General features: G+C 45.5%; 1 protein-coding gene across 3 annotated transcripts in view; it reads right to left on the reverse strand.

Annotated features, from left to right (window-relative positions):
• Positions 1–22,268, reverse strand: part of CtBP (C-terminal binding protein) — a 66,490-nt gene that overhangs the window by 41,010 nt on the left and 3,212 nt on the right. For all 3 annotated transcript variants that reach the window (XM_077645935.1, XM_077645936.1, XM_077645937.1), the window contains 3 exons: positions 15,933–16,335; positions 15,659–15,865; positions 15,247–15,603 (listed from right to left, as the gene is read on the reverse strand). In XM_077645935.1, the coding sequence (XP_077502061.1) occupies positions 15,247–15,603; positions 15,659–15,865; positions 15,933–16,284 (916 nt within the window). In that variant the 5' untranslated portion in view covers positions 16,285–16,335. The remainder of the gene's footprint in view (positions 1–15,246; positions 15,604–15,658; positions 15,866–15,932; positions 16,336–22,268) is intronic.

The raw sequence follows: 22,268 nt of genomic DNA on the forward strand, positions 1-22,268 counted from the left end.
TACATACTTTTGTGTTTTGGTGACCTAAGTTTGTTTCTTGAATACATAAGGCCACAGGTCAGAACGTGACTGTCTTTTATATCGCTTAAGTTATTAAATAATCCCTTACAATTCCAGTGTATTAGGAATGCCATTACAATTTTAGGGGATGTATTTCGATAACTTAGGTCTTTTTCTTTAGGCTCAGTTATTCGGATTTTTTCTTTTTTCAGTCAAGAGAGCTCCGCCACCGGTGCAGCGGAGAAAAGCTTGGTGTTACGTCCATCGCCTCACTAGAGGCTCTGGAGCGGTGCGGAGGACCCACAAGTGTACTGTTTGTAGGCCTCTCCCGAATGAGGGAAGCCTTGCGGGCGGCCGACCCAGAGGACGGCAGGCCCTTTTTCGAGGGTGGCAGGGCAGCTTTTGCTACGTCTGCCCGGGGTGCAGATGGGCCTGCCTCAGGCTCACTGTGTGTGGTACTGTGTGTGGCCTGGGCCACACAGTGAGTCCCCTGGGTATGTGCAAATCGCTTCCGTGCTTCCCAAAATGCTTTGTTTTTTCTTTAGTTTTAATAGTTACTATTTCCTTGTCTTTTCATCCAGGATGGGCATGACCTAGAATACGAGGGGTGGTCCTCTTGACAGCGCACTTTGGCGTTGCGTTGCAGACATCAGATTTGTGTTCATTAGGTGCACAATTGGCACAGGTTTGGCGGCCACGGCAACTTTAGGATCCATAGCCAAACCTTTGGTACTTGGAAACACTGGCAAGGATTGTCGGACTGCTATTTTCATACGACCTACTTCTATGCTATCAGGGAGGTGGCTGGAGGTGAAAGTAAGAAATAAGCGCTTTGTTGGCGTTTCCTTGTCATCTTTTCCGATTCTGATGCGTTGGACATCAGTGACATTCTGGTCTCCAGCATTTCTGCTTCAGTCAGGGTGAGAAAATCTTCTGAAATCACGCCTTTGAGAGTGTTGAGGGATCTATGTGCACTGATGGAAACAGGTACTTCTCCAAAGGTTATATGTTTGAGAGCTTGGAATGCTGTGCTTTGTCTCTGATGTGCAAGTCACTGTTGGCGTAAGTCACTGTTGGCCAGCTTTGTCACCTTGTAGCCAAGCCCCAATGATTCTGTGTGAGATTTAGAAACAATGAAATGAGAGACGATTCTTGCTTGCTTTCCTCTGCAGAATTTTTTTTTTTTTTTTTTGCAGGAACTGCAGTGACATTGGTCCACCATAGTTTGTGAGGGAGATGATTGGTAGAAGAAAAGGAATCCATAAAAAACATTCTTATTCGGCTGCAATTGCAGCCGCCCACCATGGGAACGGGACAGGAAGTTGCAAGCAAGTCCTGCCCACGCCAGCTGTACACCACAGCTATAACCGAATATGGCCATAGCTCAGGATGGTTTGCCACACAAGATTAACCCTAGCCACCCATGAAAAAAAAAAGTAAAAACAAGAAAAAAAAACAAGAAGGGAGTAAGAGACAGGAAAGTGAAAGATGAAGGGGAGGACAGGAAAAGGCGATTGCCAATTTCCTCCGGTTGGGTCAGGCCAGAGGTGCAGTCCACAGGAAGCTGGGGCCAAAGTAATACGAAGCATCCGTCGAGGGGCCTTAAAGGTCCAAACGCTCGGCATCAGCTCAACCACCGGGAGATCGCAGATGTAAGCAACGCAAACAACAGCGTTACATCTGATGTATGCAGCTGAGTATAAGATGTTACAAACATGGGAATGGCGGCTGCACCCTTGAGCTTAGCCAACGCAGCAATCGCCAGATGTGCACACTCGCCGCGGCTATGACCATGATGTGCAGATAACACATCACCAACATCGCAACCACCAGTCCCAAGTGCGCACCGGTGAGCAGCGAGTGGAGCCGTGCAGCCATAATAAATGCTGTCAGCAAATAGATTTGTGTGGAGCCATTTCCCATGCTTCAGCATACAGATTCTAGTATTTTTTTTTTACAATACAAATTTTCAGGTTATATGAACATTGCGTGACCACGTGAGCTTGAACTGTATATAATCTGCGTTTTGTAATTAAACACTTAGTTGCGAGTCAACGCTTTTGGCGTCTTCTTTCCTCGCCCTTCGTCTAGTTGGTTTTTTTTTTCTTCAAAAATGCAGTACCCACTAGCTCAACTGTTTGTGTTGTTTGATTCATAAAGATTATTAGCAACGAAAGTGGGGAGGATGGTATATCAGACGGCTGGGAGCCCTTGAGCCATGGCAGCCTCCACAGCACAGGCCACCACCGCCGCTTGAACAGCAGGGCTAGAACTGCGCATCAGTGGCTCCCAAAGCAGCATGGTATGGATATTACTATGTGCAGTTGATATTTACGGGCATGCCCACAGAATGTGGGCTATTGTTTGTTCTTGAAATCACAATAAAGATGTGAGAAATAAGCATCTAGAGAAACTGCAGCAAGAACATAACCCTAGCTTTGGATGCCATGACTGGAAGGCAAAATAAAACGAGCGCTTTTTAATCATTTTTTTTTCTCAGTTCACATTTCTGGCCCAAACTGCAAACTGTAAGCATTATCTTGAAGGCACTTTCAGCACCAAAAATTAATACAAAACTATGCACTTAATGTTATCTACTGTTTCTTTTTTCATTGCCAGAAACGCTATATTTTTAAACTGCAGTGGTGGTAAAAAAAACAAGAAACTTTCAAGTGGGGCAACTTTACAAAAAATTACAAAAGAGCGACCCTGCTAATCCTATACAATGAGCTTTTCTGGATGAGTTTTCCTAATCTCCCATATTGAGTAGCTCAGTACGACGCAGATAGCTTTTTTGAAAGGTAAGACAATACGGAAGTTTTGATTTTGTTCTTATGGCATAAGGATACATACAGTAGAACCCAGCCGTTACATTTTGCACGCCACTGCGAAAAAAATAAAAATAAAATAAAACATACCAACCAGAACACACAGTAGCTGGGAAACTTACATGAGAAAAAAAAAAAAATCGATTCCTGCTGTTTTTTCTGTGTTTTACTTCTAGTAAAGAGAACATGGTTCTGTGTAAGTTGCAAGCCTTTGTGCCTCTCATGATCATTCGCATGCACAGAAGGTCCGAAACGCCTTGCAATGGCTCTCCGTCTGCCTGAGCAGCTGTTGGTAAAAGGGAGGCGCGCGAAGAAGTTGGGCGAAGTCTGAGCACGTCTCAGCGCTTCTGCACTATTTTCACAACGGCTGCTTTAATCCTGCGCAATCCTCGTTTGTCAACATCTAGAAATTGCACTTTTAAGCTTCCAATGACAAGGAATATGAAGATGACACAAACAAAAGCCTCGGAGCCAACCTGCGCAACCACATCTTGTGCAGCCCTGTCCGCATGACATTTGCCGCAGCATGGTTTTGTTTTCTCGCCTTCAGCCATTCGCGCCGTGCCACACAGCAACAAAGCTGCAAAAGGATTTGCACTGCTGTAAGTGAGCACGACATAGGCGTGGGCGCAACACGCCGGAAGCCTTGAACACTGTGGTGGCTAAGCGCCGATAAGTCTAAAGTTCTGTTTCCAACCCGTCGTCGTTCCGTGCACCCTAAATGTAGGCAGTAAAAATGCCAGCACGGGGTGAACCGCTATTGCAAAGTGACATTCGTGATGTAGCATACGAGAAAGCTGCCATGGTTGAGACGTAACAGCCGAGTCTGTATTGCATGGATTTCTATGGGAGCTTGGATGGGACTGGCTTACAAAAGCGTAGCAACCGGGAATGTAACAGCACGGCTCTCCTGTATTCGGCCAAAGTTTTTAATCAATAAAAAGGCGCACATATAAAAGGAAATGGCACGCGCATGGGTATACATACAGCTGGAACAGTTATGGTCTGGAAAATCCACTGACCACCAAGTGAAAAATAACTAAGGCGGGATGAAGTTGTGTTGATGAAAGAAGCAATGTAGATTTTTATTAAGGGGTGACAGGGGTCTTTGGGACCTGTAAATTGCAAAGAAATCAAGTTTCCTGCAATGACCTTTTTTAAATCTGCAGCCCATAAAACATCATAGGTAGAAACCTATTATGTTTTCACATAATTTATACCTGATCTCCAATTCACTTTTCATTTTCTCAAACAATTTTTTACTGTTGCCAAGTTTTAAAGAAGGATAACGAAGTATCTAGAGCAGACAGAGCAATAATCTTTGCCACAGCATGCTGCTAGCATGCAATGCTGGAAGTACATTCTTTCGATGGAGGCGAAACGCAAAGGCGCCAGTGTGCTGTGCGATATCAGTGCATGTTAAAGATCCCCAGGTGGTCGAAATTATTCCGGAGCCCTCCACTACGGCACCTTCTTCTTCCTTTCTTCTGTCAGTCCCTCCTTTATCCCTTCCCTTAATGACCCGTTCAGGTGTCAGCCGAGATGGGAGACAGATACTGCGCCCCAACAACCAATTTTCAATGTGAGACAAGCGATAACTGTCCGCGACATCATTGGCGACAAAAGCAAGTTGACGGCGATGACAATCCGACTGCCACCTCGAAGTCTCAAAGATCGCAGGGATCTCTACTGGCAAAAATGAGGTACAGAAAGTATGTCAAGCTAATCCAACTGCAGAGTAAATCCGCCTCAATCCAAGATGGCGCCTTTCGCGCCAACAAAAAGCCAATAAAATGGCAGATTTTGGCCCGCAGGCGACTGAAATTAGTCCGAAAAATCAGACTTTCAGACTTTTGAAGTCTGAAATTTCCGCCGTGAACATGTATGCGCTTCTATGGGGTAATTATAAAACTACAGTTTCATTACATTGGGCCCCCAGAAATAATAATAACAACTTCAAGACCCACGTCCCCCCCCCTAAAGCCTGCTCAAAATTTAGCAGAAGCAGAACTTCCTACCTTTAATATCTACTATTCTGTTCACAGCAGAGCAAAAAATTTCTTTTCATGGCGAAATCGCGCCTATTCCAATACAAAATTCCACGGTCATTGTCGTGGTAAATAATAAAAAAACCTACTCCACACAACAAATATGTGCACAAGATTTCGCCAACACTCATAGCATGCTTCTTATACAAATCAGAAACATGCACTGGTGGAAACTCCCAGACTTTCTCTTTCCCAACAGTGAAGTCACAGGGAGAGCTGTACATTACAACCCTACGAAAATGGTCAAGACACTAATTTACACAGGGGACATGGCCCACTAAGACCACATGATGCCAATGCTGCCACAAGCCAAAGAAAGTCCCCATTACAGCCATAAACAGAAGAAATAGTTGTTTCAGAAGCACCAAAGCTTGATGCCTCTCCACCTACTAGCACTATAACCGTATTTATTCTAATGCGCCTTTGACAGCAACGTGCACTCATATTTTCAGGAAAAAAAAAGTGTGATGACTTCCATGTAACGCGCACCAGATTTTGAGGCTTGGATAAAGAAATACGCACATGAGACCACCAGACTGCAACTTGCCTACCCTCCGTATATAAAATCCCGTTATTTGAAAGCATTAGCTTATCTAAGTCCATTCCTTCACGCCCTCGTCGGAGTCCGCAAAGCACATCAAGATGCTGAGCTCCTATAACATCATTGTGCATTTATCTTTCAACAGTAGCTCCGACGGCGGAAGTGCGCTCAAGGAACTTGACAAAGCACCAAGCAGTAATTAACCATGTTGCCAGGACGATTGTGCACCTTGGGCGGGAATGTTGGCAGCAGTTGGGCGCAGGGCTGCCATGGCTGTGCCTGGGCATTTTAGAATGCCTCTGCATGCAAGATCACCTTTTTTTAAACCCGGCATTGAAGTGAACTCTGCGCGCCTTCGCATCCAACATTTCTGTGCTGGCTCAAATTCAGGCCGGTGCCTTGCTGGCAGGACACACCAGATGTTCATGAGCCCTCTCAGTATCCAAGATTGCCATAGGCAATATCAATATCGATGCGCAATAAGTACCAAGCCACTATTTTTGAGATGCCGATAACAATAGGCTGTTGCTGGTGTAGTTTGATTTTCAAATTCGATTCAATGTGCATGTCACTTTTAAGCAATTTTTTTTTTTGAAAAAAGGTGCACACTAGAATCTAAACATTTTTCATTACTTTGTGTATGTGTCACAACTGCATAATTTCTATAACGGGTTGTCTTCCCTATTTTTTATAATGTATTCACAGCATGGTCCCAAGTCTAGCTTTTCTGAAAAGGATACGGGCCTAGATGGTTAAAGGGGCCCCGAAACACATTTTCAGTGCATTTTTTGCCTGTTGGTTGCATAGAATGAGTTACAGTGATGCTATTAGCATCGGTCGCACCACGTATACTGCACTTTTAATATTTTAGTTAGCTCGCAAAAACAAATTCGTGGCGCTGACACGTGTCACCATACAGTGGCGGTTTTTAGCATTGGATATGACATCACTTAGGGGGAGCTTGATGATTGGACAAAGAGTAAATATACTGCAAATTGTGTTGATAACTAGAGATACATTCTGTCAAGTTTTTGTTTTATATTAAATTAACAAAACCAACTTGTTTGCCCTAGATAAAAGCACCGTAAAGCAAGTAAAACAAAAATACACCACCAGAGGCTCTGGCTACTTTTTGCATCGAAGGACTTTGCGCCTCTCTGTAAACATCCTACGACCTAGCACTCAACACTTATGGCTACTCTTTATGTATCTGAGAGCGGCTTTGCGGAATCAATCCGATCGAGCCATTGCACTATATAAGCGTCTGTTTCGGTCCCAAGGAAGGATGCGTTCGTTTCGCATTTAGCAGGCAGTGCGCATCGTCAGCTTGTGGAGGATCACAGGGCGGCGGCGCCAAATGGCGCCACGTTCCTGCCAACAGCGCGCGCTCTTTGCTCGCCATGACCAACCAGCGCGCTAGGAGCGATGGGCGATGATTGGCGGTAAGCAGTAGCGGTACGCGCTATGCTAAATGTGTCCGATATCTTGCGCAGGCTGTTACACTGTTGCAGTATCTCGCGCTCGAGTTCGGATCCATAAGTAAGGGAACGTCACTGCTCAGTGTTCCCTTCTGCGCCGTCAACGTGACGATGAAGCATCACTGGGTCAACTGGGCGTTCACATGGTTGTTGTAACCATGCAAACGGTGCTGCCAGCCATGGCATGAACGAGTTACAGAGAACAGGCAACCATGAAGTGCAAACTTCCGCCACGTGCTCAGATAGGCTGTTTTGATTGGTTGCACTAAGTGTTGTCATTGGGAGAGTGAAATGGGAATGGGAAGCTGCGCGAAAATCGAGTTGAGGGCAGCATTTTGTTTGCTTGTATTTTGAAATTCCTTCACTGAATAACTCCCGTTTCTATGCATCGATTCTCGTAATTCTTTTTGAGTCAGCATCTGTGTGACAAAGAATCCATCTGAAGTGTAACCGGCATCCGTTCAAACGGTGTTTTGCAGCCCCTTTAACATTTCTTTCTTTGGGCTCCAATGAAAGTTACTTCTGGATTTTTAGCAAGAGCATTAGGGAAAACCCTGCCGGCTTTGAGGCAGAAACCTGGAGCAGTAGGCCATCAGGAGGCAGGGGTAGATCCAGAAAGGATCTTTCCTTGTGGATCTAAACAGGTTTGGAGGTGCCTATCCTCCACCGTATGTGGTGCTATGCAAAACCCTCTCAGCTGGATAGCAAAGCAGGCTACCCTCAAGGTTGGGGGGTGGGGGGCAGAAACCTGGCCAGGGAAGGACCTCATCACCCCTACTGCAGCAACAGGCCATCACAAGGCAGGGGTAGCAGATAGAACAATACCCTCTCAGCTGGATAACCAAGCAGACTGCCCTCAAGACGGGGGCAGCTGGGCCCCTTCCTCTGGAGCATTGGACTTGATGTGGTACATGTACACAGTGTCAGTTCCACAAAATAGGCTAGGAAGTATTCATGTAACTGCAACTTGTGAAGTCTTCACCACCTGAAGCTGAATTGCTCGTGTCTACATCATTAGGCGAACGAGCTGCTGCAGCGAAACAATGTTCACCCCCACCCCCCAGCCCCCGACAACAACTCAATGACACATTCAGCAATAAGTATAAATGCTCTCACATTTACACGTTAAGAACTGCTTAGGAGCCCCCATAATTGTTTTGTTTGAATTACAAAGTATTGCATAAATTAAGGCAGCAAGAAATGGCTACATCCTTGAACTAAATTTGTGGGCATTCGCGTTGTCTCGAGGGCAGCCTGTGCTGTTCCTGTTCGACTCCTGCGAAACCCCATCCGCTAACGAAGGCCTGGTACTGCTCTGGATGCCGCTTTACCCCCTCTGGGCCCTCCGGCCACGCGGGGATCCCGGCTGCGCTCCGCGGTGTCGTGCTATCTTCTCCTCTGATTGGGCCGCGGGGGCGTGACGTAGGCGCAAAGCTGTGCTTGCTCCGGGGCCGGTCACGGGGGCTGAGGGAGAGTTGCGAGACAGGCAGGCGACGAGGGTGGAACACGGGCTGGACACAAGCGGCAAGGTACGTGAACGACCGTTATTCGCTGCCCCCGAGGCCTTTGCCGACGTTCATTCGCGTGCCTTGTCGTACAGGCCCCTAACATCACACGCCGAGAGACTCGCGCACCGCCCTTGCGGAACCTGCGAGCGCCCGGCGAAGCCCGCCGAGTAACAGCCGCCGCTGCCCTGAGGCAGCCGCGGCTTGCACCAGAGTTTTCCCGCCGCACCGGTCTGCGCGCGCCGTCGGGTGGCGGTGGACACCAGGTGCGCAGTAGTTGAAGGAGTACCATACAGTGCTTGTGTTTGTGTTGACTGTGCAATAAATACGTGTACTGTGAACGTGCTAGTTCTCCTGGATTGAGAGCGCACGAGCGCGGCAAGAGCAGAGCGGACCCCTTTCGGCTCGGTGCACGAACCACGCAGTGGGTCTCTCTCTTCGCACGCCCCCGGGACAAGTAAGGAAGCCCACTCTTGGGCTATGTACTGACCCCGTGCGCGGAGGGATTTAAGGAAGAGCCCACAAATTTTAACTGCCAGAACATCCAGAAAAAAGCAGGCTCAATGCAGTTTCGTCTTGAAAGAGAATGCAATAGTCATGGCATTAGACAAATCGAAATTACACTGCACAGCCACTTAGGCATACACTTGAAATGAACATGGCACAGGGACATTTAGTGTCAGTAAACCACACTACAGCAATGACAACATGAAAGCACAGATAAAAATAATCCAATTTTGCCACTGCTGAGAATGCTTACGTTCTTTGTCAACCACGCACCCACTGCATTAAAGCTTTGCCAACTAAAATATAAAATGCTGTGTGATTCATTTCGACAAAGAATCTTCCACATTCACAAAGTAATGGATAAAAAGAAAGCAAATCGGATAAAATGGACTTTCTTTAGCTACATAAACTGCTTTTTTGAAGTAAAAGTACAACCCACACAAAAATCATCATTTCCTGACAAAATAAAACTAACTGAAAACAAACAATTGTGTGGTCACTACCGTATGTACTCGAATGTAACGCGAATTTTTTCCCCGAAAGTAGAAAGGAAATGTCACCCCCCGCGTTACAATCGAATACTAGGTTTATAAACGCTATGAAGAGCACCAAACACGCACTATAAAAATCATTTCATGTGTCAAACGTGTGCGTTGATCGTACTGGTCATTCGAAATCACGCACTCCAACTCACCGGTCAACCAGTACACGAACCACAGGTCACAACTACTAGGACAAAGCGGCAACCTAATCGCAAACGCAAAAAAAAAAGACAACGCCAGCTAGAGTCACTGGCGCGATGAGAGGGCACCACCTCTTGACGAATGCTCGCAACCTGTAGCGAGGTTGTGTGGCCTCCATGACCGCAAAATGAAACAGCCATCTCGGAGGCACCGAGCGCTCGCAATCGCCGCCAAGAAGCCAGCAAAGGAGCGAGCGATCCCACCGCCATCTGTCTGTTAATCCTTGCAACTGATGCAAAAACGTGGCCACGTGACTAACAGGCAGCAGGGCATGGAGCAGCGCGTCTTGTTCGCTCTTTCTCGTGTTTGGTGCCAGTGCGTGCGTTCCGTGCTTCGAGTCTTAGGCCTATCCCCATCAAATGGTCAAGTTGTCTTCAAGCGGAATGGCATGCTCACGCACTCAGTATACAGCTGGCTTCAAGCGCCATGCTATTCTGCTTGCTGACAAAGTGGGAAATTCAGCGGCTGCAAGACGTCTGGACGTCAACGAATCAACGATCAGGGGATGGAGGAAACATCGCGAGGTATCGTTTAACTGCAATAACCTGCGAAAAGGCTTTCGGGGGCCCAAGAAAGGCCGCTTCGCGGAGTTGGAGCGTCGCCTTGCAGAGTTCATTAGCGAGCAACGTTCCCGACTACTTGGAGTAAGCATTGAAATACTTGAGTGCAAAGCACAGGAGCTTGCGCGGGACACGGGTTTGACCCCAAACCAGTTTAAGGCATCACGAGGCTGGGTGCAGAAGTTTATGCGAAGGGCCGGGTTCTCCCTTCGACGCACGACTTCTATTTGCCAGAAGCTGCCCGGGGACTTCGAATCAAAACTTCCGAGAGTACCAGCGCTACGCCATCGATCTTCGTCGCTCTACCAACATGCCCCTTGGACATATCGGCAATGCCGACCAGACCCCCGTGTATCTGGACATGCCTATGTCCAGAACAGCGCACAAGTCTGGTGGGCATGAAGTTCGCCTTAGAAGCACAGGCAACGAAAAAAATAGGATTACCGTTATGCTTGCATGTTTGGCTGACGGCCGCAAGCTCCCTCCATTCATCATTTTTCGCCGGAAGACGATCCCGAAGGAAACTTTTCCCGAAAGACGTTATCGTGCGCTGTCACGAAAAAGGTTGGATGGACTCGAATCTTGTCATAGATTGGATTCAAAGCGTGTGGGACTGAAGGCCAGGCGCATTGCTGCATCCGGAAGCAATATTGGTTTTGAACTCTTTCCGAGGTCACCTGACACCCGGCGTCAAACAAAAGCTACAGCGTGACCGAACGCATCTTGTTATACCGGGTGGCATGACCACCATTCTCCAGCCTCTGGACGTCTGCATGAACAAGCCCTTCAGGGATCGCTTCCGACAATTATGCTGGGAGTGGATTGAAAGCGGATCAACAACAACACCTGCAGGTAGGCTGAAATGCCCAAGTGCGTCTACCGTTGCCCACTGGGTTTCAGCAGCCTGGTACGGGCTGCCTCACGATTTGGGCTACCGCGCATTTAAGAAATGCTAAATTTCAAATGCTCTAGACGGAAGCGAGGACAACCTGCTGTGGGAGGCAGCTAGTGACAAAGAAGAGTCAAGCTGTGATGATGACAGTGACAGCAACAACTGCCATGAGGATGAGGGTGTATAGGAATGCCTGTTTGGCTTGTATTTCAATAAAGTTGTCTTTGACCCTTAGAACTGTGCAATGTCGGTTTCTCGCGTCACATTCGGGCTCTTTCGGTTTTTCTGTCGCACGCCTGAAGTCTACCCTCGCGTTACAATCGTAGTTTTTTTCCCCCCCTTTTCACACCCAAAAAGTCGACCCTCGAGTTACAATCGTGGTTGCATTACATTCGAGTAAATACGGTACTTGTACCATAGTGCATGCATAAATGTGATGACATCATGGTGCCCAAGTGCCACACTTATGTTAAAATAAACGACTGCACCAAGTGGCACTGAGATTGCAAGTCACTGTTCATGTTTGCCACACAATTGATGTTAAACCACTTCTGCTTTTTCAGCTCACCTTTGCATACTTCCAGGAACCAGTCACCGTAGAGACTGAAGTCACAATATGACCTCTGCCCAATTTCCCCAACACAACTGCCACATTGCGTTTCAATCCAACCACAAAATGTGCACCATTAAATTTCACACGCAACGCCACTCAAAACTCACCACTGCACGTTCAAACCCATTCAATTATGCAGTCTCCCTGATAGGTTTACCCAGAAAAAAAAACATTTTTTTTACTCTGTGCCACAAGCAACCGAAGCTGAATAAAAACAGAAGACTTGGCTAACTGGTAGACATAAAAACATGACATAAACTCCAACTCGACCCACTTCAAGTCAACAAGATTCACCTTACCAGAAGTCTGCTTGTAAAGAGAACCTTGAAACATAATTTCTGCTATTTAATGCTCAGTGTCCTTAGATGCCAACTTATCCATCATGGCAGGAAGAATGCAAGTATATTAATTGCATTCTGTAGCTACTCTGCTAGTCGACATCAAAGCCTCACACCAACAGTGTGCAGGCTTGCTGCATAATGAATGCAAAGTATTATGATGGTAGTATTACCCGACAGTACTATGGTTGGTACCAACTGGTAGCAATGTTCAGCTTATTTTATTTATTCCACACCACATCATATCAATGCACACCTATATCCTATTCTCGCAGCACTCATTGACAAAGAGGCATTTGATTAACACCACAACATGACATTCAAGCTTGGCGAGTGGTCTGGCATCGATTTCAACCGTAAGCCACAAAAACATTGCACTTTCACCGTGCACATGGAGATTTTCTGCACTGTATGCACTGTGAATAATGAATGCCCGCAATGCATTCGCACAGTATAAAAATGGAGCTGCACAGATATATCCCCAAAAACAAAGGCTCAGAGACACTGCAGACGCGTTTCTGAGGATCCAGCACAAACTCGTGAACTTTGTTGGCTTGAACCTTAAGCAGAACCCACGGACAAGAACCTCAAACACTGTCCCACAACCACTTCGCTGCTCACAACAGGGTGACCACACTGTTATGCATCACCAGCATTCACAATGGCATTGATGAGAAGAACCCATGTGACCCACAGAACCTGGCCGCTCCAACCTTTTTCAAAGCGCATGATAGCACTCCACATTGGAGGCTATCATCCTGAAGGAACCAGCCAAATGTGAGGTCTCTCTTCATGGCGCTCAAAACCGTCCAGTCGTAAGACACCCCAAGAAAGCAATATAGCTTGAATGCATTAGCAAATACTTTTACGCTGAACATTCCTGCCCAGTTTCCCCCTTTACTCTACTTCGCAGGCAAGTAAAAAAAAAAAAACTGAATGGTCACAAATACAGCATAACCTCATTAAAGCTTAAATTAATAGAGACCAAGACTTTGGTCTGAAGAAGCCTGCAAAATCCAAATACTGTTACAATAGACCAATTTACAACCCCAAATGGGTCTGTTATAAACAGTTATACAAGCCACATACAGCCACATGATTGGTTTATATAATCTTGAACTACTTTGAAAGAAGCTAGGAAGCCTAAACTGAGCTGTACGACAAACAGCTTTTTATACAATTGAGCCTCTAACAGCAGAGCAATTTGAGCCAAGCCAAGGTCAAGCCTACAGCATACGCACTGCATATGTCACTTTTGGTTTTGAAAATGCAGCAAGAATTAGGTCAGGGGTCTACTTATAAGCAGAGCCGTCCTATTTGTGCTATTTGCTGCATCAAAGGCAATTTTGGCCTACCAGCGAGTAATAGCAGGCTCCACACACACGCAAGCTTTTGGACGATTCAAACTATGCCCCACATTCCTACCAAGCTGCAGAGCTCCATGTGCAAAAAAGAAATGACCCTCACTAACTCCTGGTCAAATCTGTTCTCCCAGCGATATTTGGACTGTATGGAATCAAAGCCATTTGCTCATGCACCAATGCTGAATGTCTATTTCCTGAATGAATGATAGGTAACATGAGTGCCAACTTCCACACTTCCGGATGTGCCAAAGTACATGTCGCGCTGGAACCCGAAACCACGAGACAATTGGCAATGGTTGGATATTCGTCAGCTCACTTTACTTTTCACTTGAGGCAGCACGACACACAAGTGTGGAAGATGGGCTGTTTTATTATGTTTGCTCTCCGTTGCCCTTCTACAGTTCACCTTGCAATTATTTTATTTCATTATCAATCACTGCTTTGAGGTGTCCTAACCTGTGCATGTACAAGAAACATGTACAGTCAACAATGTTTTTTTTTTCCAGCTGGACAAGCACTTACTATATCCATAATGCATCACACAATCATTACCACTAAAAACAATTTAATATGGATGAAGTTATCCTCAATGTCCCTTTAAGCGTTGCTCACTGCTAAGTTTGCTGTAACAAAGCGCCGGCCAGCTTACTGTTGCAATTTTTCCCACTTTGCTTGAATGTATGTTTAACCGAACTTGCAGTTAACAGCAATTAATCAATGTTAGCGATCGGACGACCAACCAAACATTGCAGACTGGGAGCATATTTACTCGCGTAATTTGCACCTTTTTCTTTCTTCTTTAAATTAAGGATTCAAAAGGGGGTGCACAGATTATGAAAAAATTTTGCTAACATGTCCTAAAACAAACTTTACAAAGGTCACAACGTACAGTATATACTAATAATGCCACCTATACGTCGACCCCCACCCCTCACCAACTCGCACCAAAAACAATAAAAAACTTGACTCCAAATACAAGACTCATATCCCCTCCCGCCTAGACCCCCCTATGCTATGTAGTTCCCGCAAGACGGCACGACAGCACATGTGCAGCTCAAAGCAATAAACATGCAATACAATCGCGAAGCCAGCAGTCAGAAGCAAATGAGATTTTTCTGGCAATAAAATGGAGCCCTCAAGTGCAGACCGGCCAACTAGCAGCAAACCGAAAAGCAACTGGTTTGGTAGTTTTGGATTCTGGCACACACACAACTGTTCACCTCTCCACTCACACCTTTCGCAGCCGCACACGTGTGCGGCAATGTGGCCGCGCCGATCTACCCAAGCCTGCTTTGCGTGCACCTGCATGCATGCTGGTGGTCTGGGTAAAATATGCGAGTAAAGGTTTTTTTTCTACTTTTTATAAACCCAGGTAATAAATTAGGAAAGCACAAATTACCTGAGTAAATACGGTATACCATGTCTGAATATCTACTGAAACGAGATTAAGCCGTAACAAAGTTATGCTGTATCATTCAACAATTGTGACAAAGGGAAGGCTAAACCATGCAACACTTTAAAGCCTGTAGAACAATGCTTTTGTTTCGTTAGCACACTTATGCATATGGTCAATACAGCTATTTCACCACGTACATGTAGCAACAAGACTGGTTTCTAGCCACAACTCACTACAAATGCCATATAAATCAATAGTAGTGACGCAAAAAGCTAAGAATTGCTGTTAACCACACGGAAAACCACGTGCCACCTCTTGCCAATCTGACAGTGCACATACCATTAGCAAATCAAGATCAGAATGCAGCTGACTGAAATGCTGCACAATTGCGGGGCATGCAAAGCAAGAAAAAAGCAGCCTAGCTGCAACTTACCTGCAAGGGTATTGTATGGCTCATTTTCGTGCACATCCAATGCTGCTGCCCTAATGCGGCCGTCCTTCAGGGCAGCAGCCAGTGCTGCTTCATCAACGAGTCCTCCCCGGGCGGTGTTCACCAGGAATGCTCCGGGCCGCATCTGCTTCATTGTGTACTCGTTGATCAGGTGGTGGTTGTGCTCATTGAGAGTGCAGTGAAGCGACACACAGTCGCTCTGAAACAACAGGTCCTGCAGCGTGTACACCCGGCTCAGCCCCAGCGATTTCTCGATGCCATCTGGCAGGTAGGGGTCGTAGAAGATGACGTTGAAACCAAAGACCCGAGCACGAAGAGCCACCGCCGTTCCCACACGCCCTGCAACACCACAGCTTCTTCAGATACCAGTCGATGGGCTAGAGCACTCACTCACCCAAGCCCACAATGCCCAATGTGTCGCCACGAATTCGGGCACAGCCCTGGGCAGCTTCACGAACTTGCTCGGGGCCCTGAAACTTCTTTCCCTCACGCACCATGTTGGCCAGCCAGTAGGTGCGCCGGTAGAGGTTGAGAATCAGGCAGAGTGTTGTGTCGGCCACCTCCTCAACACCATAGCCCGGCACGTTGCACACAGCAATGCCTGCATCAAGACAGTATCAACTAGTATCAACTGCCAGCCTCATAGAAGTTGTGGCAGCAGTGCTTACCCAACTCTCCAGCCGCCTTCGTGTCAATGTTGTCGACACCAGAGCCAATACGGACAATGATACGCAGGGCCTTGAACTTCTCCAGGTCCTCCTTGGTGAGGGTGATGGTATGCCACATGAGGGCACCCACCGCCTCATTGAGCACCTTCTCATGAATCTCCTGCGTTGACTGGGCATCGCAGAAGGCCACAGTGGCCACGTCCTTGAGAATGGGCATCTCCACAGAGCAGTCACGGCCATCAAGCAACGCCACAAGGGGCCGCGCGTGCAACGGCCCATTGGCCACGGGGCCCCGTGCACCCAGCGGCGGGTTGTCCATGCGCGGCCGCTTCAGGGGCTTTTTCTTGTCCATGACAGGTGTGACACCACTGACCAGCTGGCGCTCTCACCCGAAGGCTCTTGCCTGCACACACCAACCCACCAAAATGCTGCTGAACGCGCCACAAGGCTCAAAAGTGCCAAAACTCCTAGGCGGAACCTGTTAGCACTGCTTGACAGACATTTCAATCATTTAGCAAACAAACGGTACAAATGCACTCAAAAGCTACCTGCCTTTCACTCCAAAGCTGGCATGACCTGCAAGGAATGGAACATGAAATGGGCAGTAAACGAGACACTTGATGCACAGCCACTGAGGTGCCCATCTTAGAAGTTCTGGGTTAATGGCACAGCTGAACAGCTTTTTCTCAATAACAAATGCTTCTCTGAAACTTGAACTTGAAATAACTTCTCTGACCAAGACTAGCTTCCTGAAAGTATGCTCTGCAAATTCTTACTTGGAGGATTCTGTGCAGTAACTGCAGTGCTTGGAGCAAGCACAATTTCTTGGCAAGCAACATAATAAAAGATAAACAAAAACTTGACGAAACAATGCAACACAAACGAATTTTCCATCAAGCTGATGAAACTGACCATTATGCAAGAGGTATGGAAAAGGGTAACAGCGGTCAGCATCTGCAACCTTCATACACATATGCAAGTTATAACATTTGAATCAATAAACACAGCATTTCTGGCCCTTTCAAAGAACAAAATTTCAGCATTTATGTTGGATGAGCCTAACTCAAAGGAAGTACACCCATGGACCAGCTAAACAATGCTATGCCCCTTGAAAGTAGATTAGTTGCTAAGCAAACAAATGAGATCTAATTATTCCTGTTTGCTATGTTTAGACACCTTAACCAAACAAATTTCATCCCAACAAAACTTTTTTATTTTTTAAAGGTGTGTATATTGTTCAGCATTAACAAATTTTGCAACATTTAATTTGACAGCTGTGCTGGCATATTTGCAACAAAGTATAGTTATCTTTGCACATAAGCACTGCAGAATGCAGTTAAAAGGACACAGTGGACAACACCATCCAATTTCTGTTCACAGTAAAATTGAATTGTGCCTTGTTATGGCTCAGTTGTTTTGTTTGGCAGCAAGAGGCACTCACTGCTGACAATTCGGAGTTGAGACAGAATTACAGACTCCATGATCACTGGCTGGAAGTTAATAGCAGAGTGCTCTATTCTCAGATCCACAAGCAAAAGAGATACCAGATCTGCCTATCGTAAAAGCTGTCTTCAGTGAATATAGCCTCATTTTCATTGGATTGCGACAATCAACTAATGTAGGCAAACTTCAATTCAACCTTAGCATCCTTTTAAAAGCATTCAAATTAAAAAAAATAGGCCTAGACCAATTCCGACATTAAAATATGTCACACTTATTTGATATACAAACAGTTGTGCAAAGCCTAATACCACAGCCTTTAACTTCTGGTACTGCATGGACAAATGTCCACCACCACAGAACGTTACTTGCTCACAAGCATTTCATCACAACAAAACCTTCCTTCAATGCAAGCTATTTGATTTTTCATTGTCTAGTAATGCAAATTTTGAAGACTTCTCCTTAAACTCATGACAGTGTGCAAATCACAAGCACCCTTACCTTAACAAAAACACAGAAAAACAAGCCTGGGTAGCTGTCAGTGGCTCTAAATTGATGATCTTCACTGACACTTAACAGAAGGGAGTTGCAAAAATTTTCCCATTTTCCAATTCTGTAAAGGCATACCATGATATTCAATGACTTGGCCTCAGCTTTTTATTGAGAGCTGCAACTAAATGGAAAAAGTTATGTTCAATGAAAGTCTGGAATAGCGTCTCCCCGGGAGCACATCCCTTTTCAATGCAGCCCCACCAGCGGCAATGTAGTTCCACTGCTATTGCACTCGTCTCTGCATACTGTCGCAGAATGAGGGCGGCTGTGGATGACACCAATGACACACTGTATCGTGACCTATTTGTCAGACGCTAAGTGGTGCGTACCCCCAAGACATTCCTTCGTCTTGAGAAAGAACCTGAAGTCGGGAAGGGGGGTATGGTTCGAGCTTTAAAGTGGGCGAAGGAAACAGCTGCCTTCATACTTATACAACGGCAGGCACAGAGTAGTGTACCGCTGGTGGAAGTGCAATGCTGAGAATGGGGACTACATTGCAAAAGGATGTGTTCATGAGAAAGAAGATATTTCATACACTCATTTGAATGCAACCTCTTGCAATCCTATCACTCAATATAAAGTCCAAGAGGCAAAATTTATTCAGACGATTCATGGAATAAGTGCATATAGACCAATATGAACTCATGCAACCCTGCACAAGACACTAGTCTTATAGACAAAGGAGCCACAACTGCTGTTAAAATCAACGCACATGGAATGCACACATGATGCAGAAAGAACACACCTCTACAAGTCATGCATAAACAAGCTGGAGATCTAGCCTATAGTGTTTACCACAAAGCATGATGCCTTAAATAGGCCACAAAAAAGTGGCACCAAACATGTATTTGCCCCAATCCTCAGCAAAGAACACTCACCCAATCATGCAAAGTACATAATACAAGCCCTCCTGAAAGCACAAACTCACATTCAAGATAACGTGTTCCTGGCAATAAGTCTACATACGATAGGACTAGGAATAGGCTGACATGCTCCCCAATAATTGCCACTTGTACATCAGCACTCAACTACCAAACGACCCATAACATGCTGAGTTTGGTAGAGAGGCACAAACACAAGAGGCCCCCATCCAATCTAAAAGCCACATGCTAGATCAATAGACCCCACAGGAAACACTGGCCCTCTCCGCAAGAGCTGAAGGCATGTTCTGGGATAGCCAGAATGCCAACACGCATGCCCCAGCCCTCTCCCTGGTTCTGCGTCAAGATCAAAGCGAAAAAAAGAAAGTAGCCAATAAAAGTGGACTAAACTACAGCTGCATGGAGACATTTTGTTTTCATTACTATGAAGCCAAAAGATCTGAAAGGTTTAGGCAGCTTACACAACACCTCATAGGCCTTTCCTGCAAAGCCATCTCATTTAACCACAGCAGCAGAGCACATAAGCAGCTGAAATGCAGCTAGATGATGCGACTCAACCGAGCAGCCACTAAGCTTTCAGCACCACTCACTGTAAGACGTCAAATCAGTTTCGTAACTGAACCAAAGCAATTTTTATATTCCCTAAGCCTAAGAAATTACTTCCCCTTCGGCAAGTGAGCTGACAGCTTCACTGTTCAGCACCTATAGAATTTAACAGCAAGAGCAAAGAACAAAAACACCAGACAAAAAACATGGCAGACAATTAGGCACTGTTAGGGCAAACGCGAATTAGGTGCACTGGCACTTCAGTTCTCACTTGTTCCGATTCGAGGCTCGGCTTTCAAGGTCAGGCAGACTTCAGACAAAGAAAGGCAAAAGGGTCTGAAGCAATAGTGTTGATGGGTTAATGCCATGTGTATAATGCAGAATTATAACTGCAAGTCCTCATAACACTCCTGGCACAGTGGTGTAGCAGTTCAGTGATACACCACTGCCACTGCCCTACGATGGCAGGTGCTGCCGCTGGTGGGGCTTGCAAGTCCCAGGTTGCTCTTTCCGAGCAACTCAAGGTCATAGAAAGGCTTCGGACTGACAAACATCAGTGAAATCTGAGACTGAGGGGTTTTAGTCCTTGAGCACTAAAACGGCTACACTACTTTTTTCTGACATGCTTTATACTTGAGGGTTTCAAAGGTCCCAATTGACAACCTTCACCTCCAAGCACCTTTACACGCAGCTGCACACTGTGCATGTCTGCCAGCTTAGTATTTGCTTGTACTACTATAACACTAAGAGGCCATCAGCATGTCATGGTCAGCAACATGAATTACTAGCTCAAAGAACACTGGCAAGAAAGTGCTCCCTTTTTTAGTGTGATCTGGCTCAACACCACGCAATCATTCCAAAAATTGTTTGCCAAAACAATGTCACGATAGTGTTCTCGGCTCCCAGACAGGTCTCTCTTTTTAAATTCCCTGGCGATTCTGCGAGCTCACCTGCACGTGTGAATGGGCCAATACTGTGTCATGTTCAACTGCCAGCATCACCTTACTCCTCATGGAGCAATACTACAAAATGGTGAAGCCCCCACATCAAGCACGTCCTCTAATCACTGAACCAAGAGGCAGACTCAAAACTCGAATGGTTCGACACCATCCTGTCTACGACATTAATAATGAAAGGTAAACTATAAAAAATGCAAAACACTGTGCCACTTTGTGGTCTTTCCGATGCACATGTTAACAGGGCTGCACAAGCGAGCTTTTAGCTCTGAATTGGGAACAATTCAAGGTTTTAGTTGTAGCACCCTAATTAAATACATAGTAATAAAACTAAAAACTGTTCCCCAGCAGTATGCAATTTCGATCAAATTTGCTTCAGTCAAAACAAAAACTTCACATTTAGTGACCGAGGAGAGAAAAAAAAAAGCAACTTCAAATGAGGTTCCCCACACATACTGTGCCGCAGAACGCAATTTTCACACTAGCTCAAGTTTTCATATCATTCCTGTCAGAGCATTTAAACCAGTTAACACTCATGACTGAACTGCAACATATTTTATAACTTCAGCAACACAATTAACAAAGCTTTAAGGTAAATGCAATTAAAGAACCCATATTTCACCTGGTCTATACACATAAACCCATGTTACAAATTTGTGGAAGTTTAAAGTCCTAAATTTTGGAGATTCAGCCAATTGTGACCATATTTAATGTCACATCCAGCTAGTGCACTTTGCCTCATGAAGTGTAATTTTGGAGGACTGATACTACACAGTAAAGAAAAGTGCCATTTGGAATTAAATACACAAATACAACACGAATAACATTTTTAATATCACGCACAATTTCCTAACCTAGTATATATTTCCAGTACCAAAGGGCTCTTACAATTTTTTTCTATTGTAAAAAGAAAATTCCATAATATTACAACGACCAAAAGTGTAAACAAGCATGAAGCACACCTGCAACCAAAAACATCATTATGATGCAACAAAACTCTCACTTGTGCCAGCCTTCTGAAGCATGAACATTTTGGAGTAAAAGAAGTGCGTAACACAGTACAAGGTGCCCCTGGCATTGTTTGTCAATCCATCAAAGCAAGTGCTTGAAACATATAAACATTTTAGCTGCATTGTATTACAAACCATGAAACTCCCACTTAAGGGGCAACTCCAGCATTTTTCCGACCTCCTCCGATTTTCCTTAAACACCCTATCTACGCGAAATGCCTTAGAACGATAGTAACCGCTACAAAAAGCCCGGGACGTCCAGCTGGTTGCTCATTGCGAACAAAGGAGCCGTAGCGCTCCCGAAACGTCATTATTTTGTTGACCTTGGTCAGTGACCAATGAACCTCGTCAAACTTTCGCAGTACGTTCTCAGCAGCGCAAATCAATTTTTAAAAATTTTTTAATTTCGTAGCCTCAATCGGGGAGATTCTTATGGGCAATCTTGCTTGTGAGATGTCACTGGACACACCGCCATTGATTCATTGCCATTAACACTTGCCAACAGCAGTGTTTGCTGAAAGACAAAATTTCGAGCTAGCTTTTGGTCATTTCAGACAGATAGCGACCTCAGCTCTCGCGCTGAGGTCAGTCCCAATGTTATTGTTTGGTTTGCTCTTTTTAAATACTTCTACATGGTATTTTAAAAGTGTTTTGCACCAGAGTGAAATGACTAAGGAACATGATGTGATGAACTCAAAATGTTAAAAAAAAAAAACCCGGAGCTAGCCTTGAATACCACAGAAATGCCCCACATTCCTCCTCAATGCTCAGCAAATATATTCTTTACCAACATATATTCTTTTACTTGAGACTGTGAACAGAAGGAACTAGACCTAGTGAATGCCGCCTGCAGGCAAGGGCAAAGATGGAGCTGAACACGAGACATTGTCTGAGTGAACACGTAATGAACATGCCATTCGCCCTGTTCATCAGCAGAAAGGCACTTGATGC

The sequence above is a fragment of the Amblyomma americanum genome, chromosome 1, assembly GCF_052857255.1.
Source record: "Amblyomma americanum isolate KBUSLIRL-KWMA chromosome 1, ASM5285725v1, whole genome shotgun sequence".
Classification (NCBI taxonomy): domain Eukaryota; kingdom Metazoa; phylum Arthropoda; class Arachnida; order Ixodida; family Ixodidae; genus Amblyomma; species Amblyomma americanum.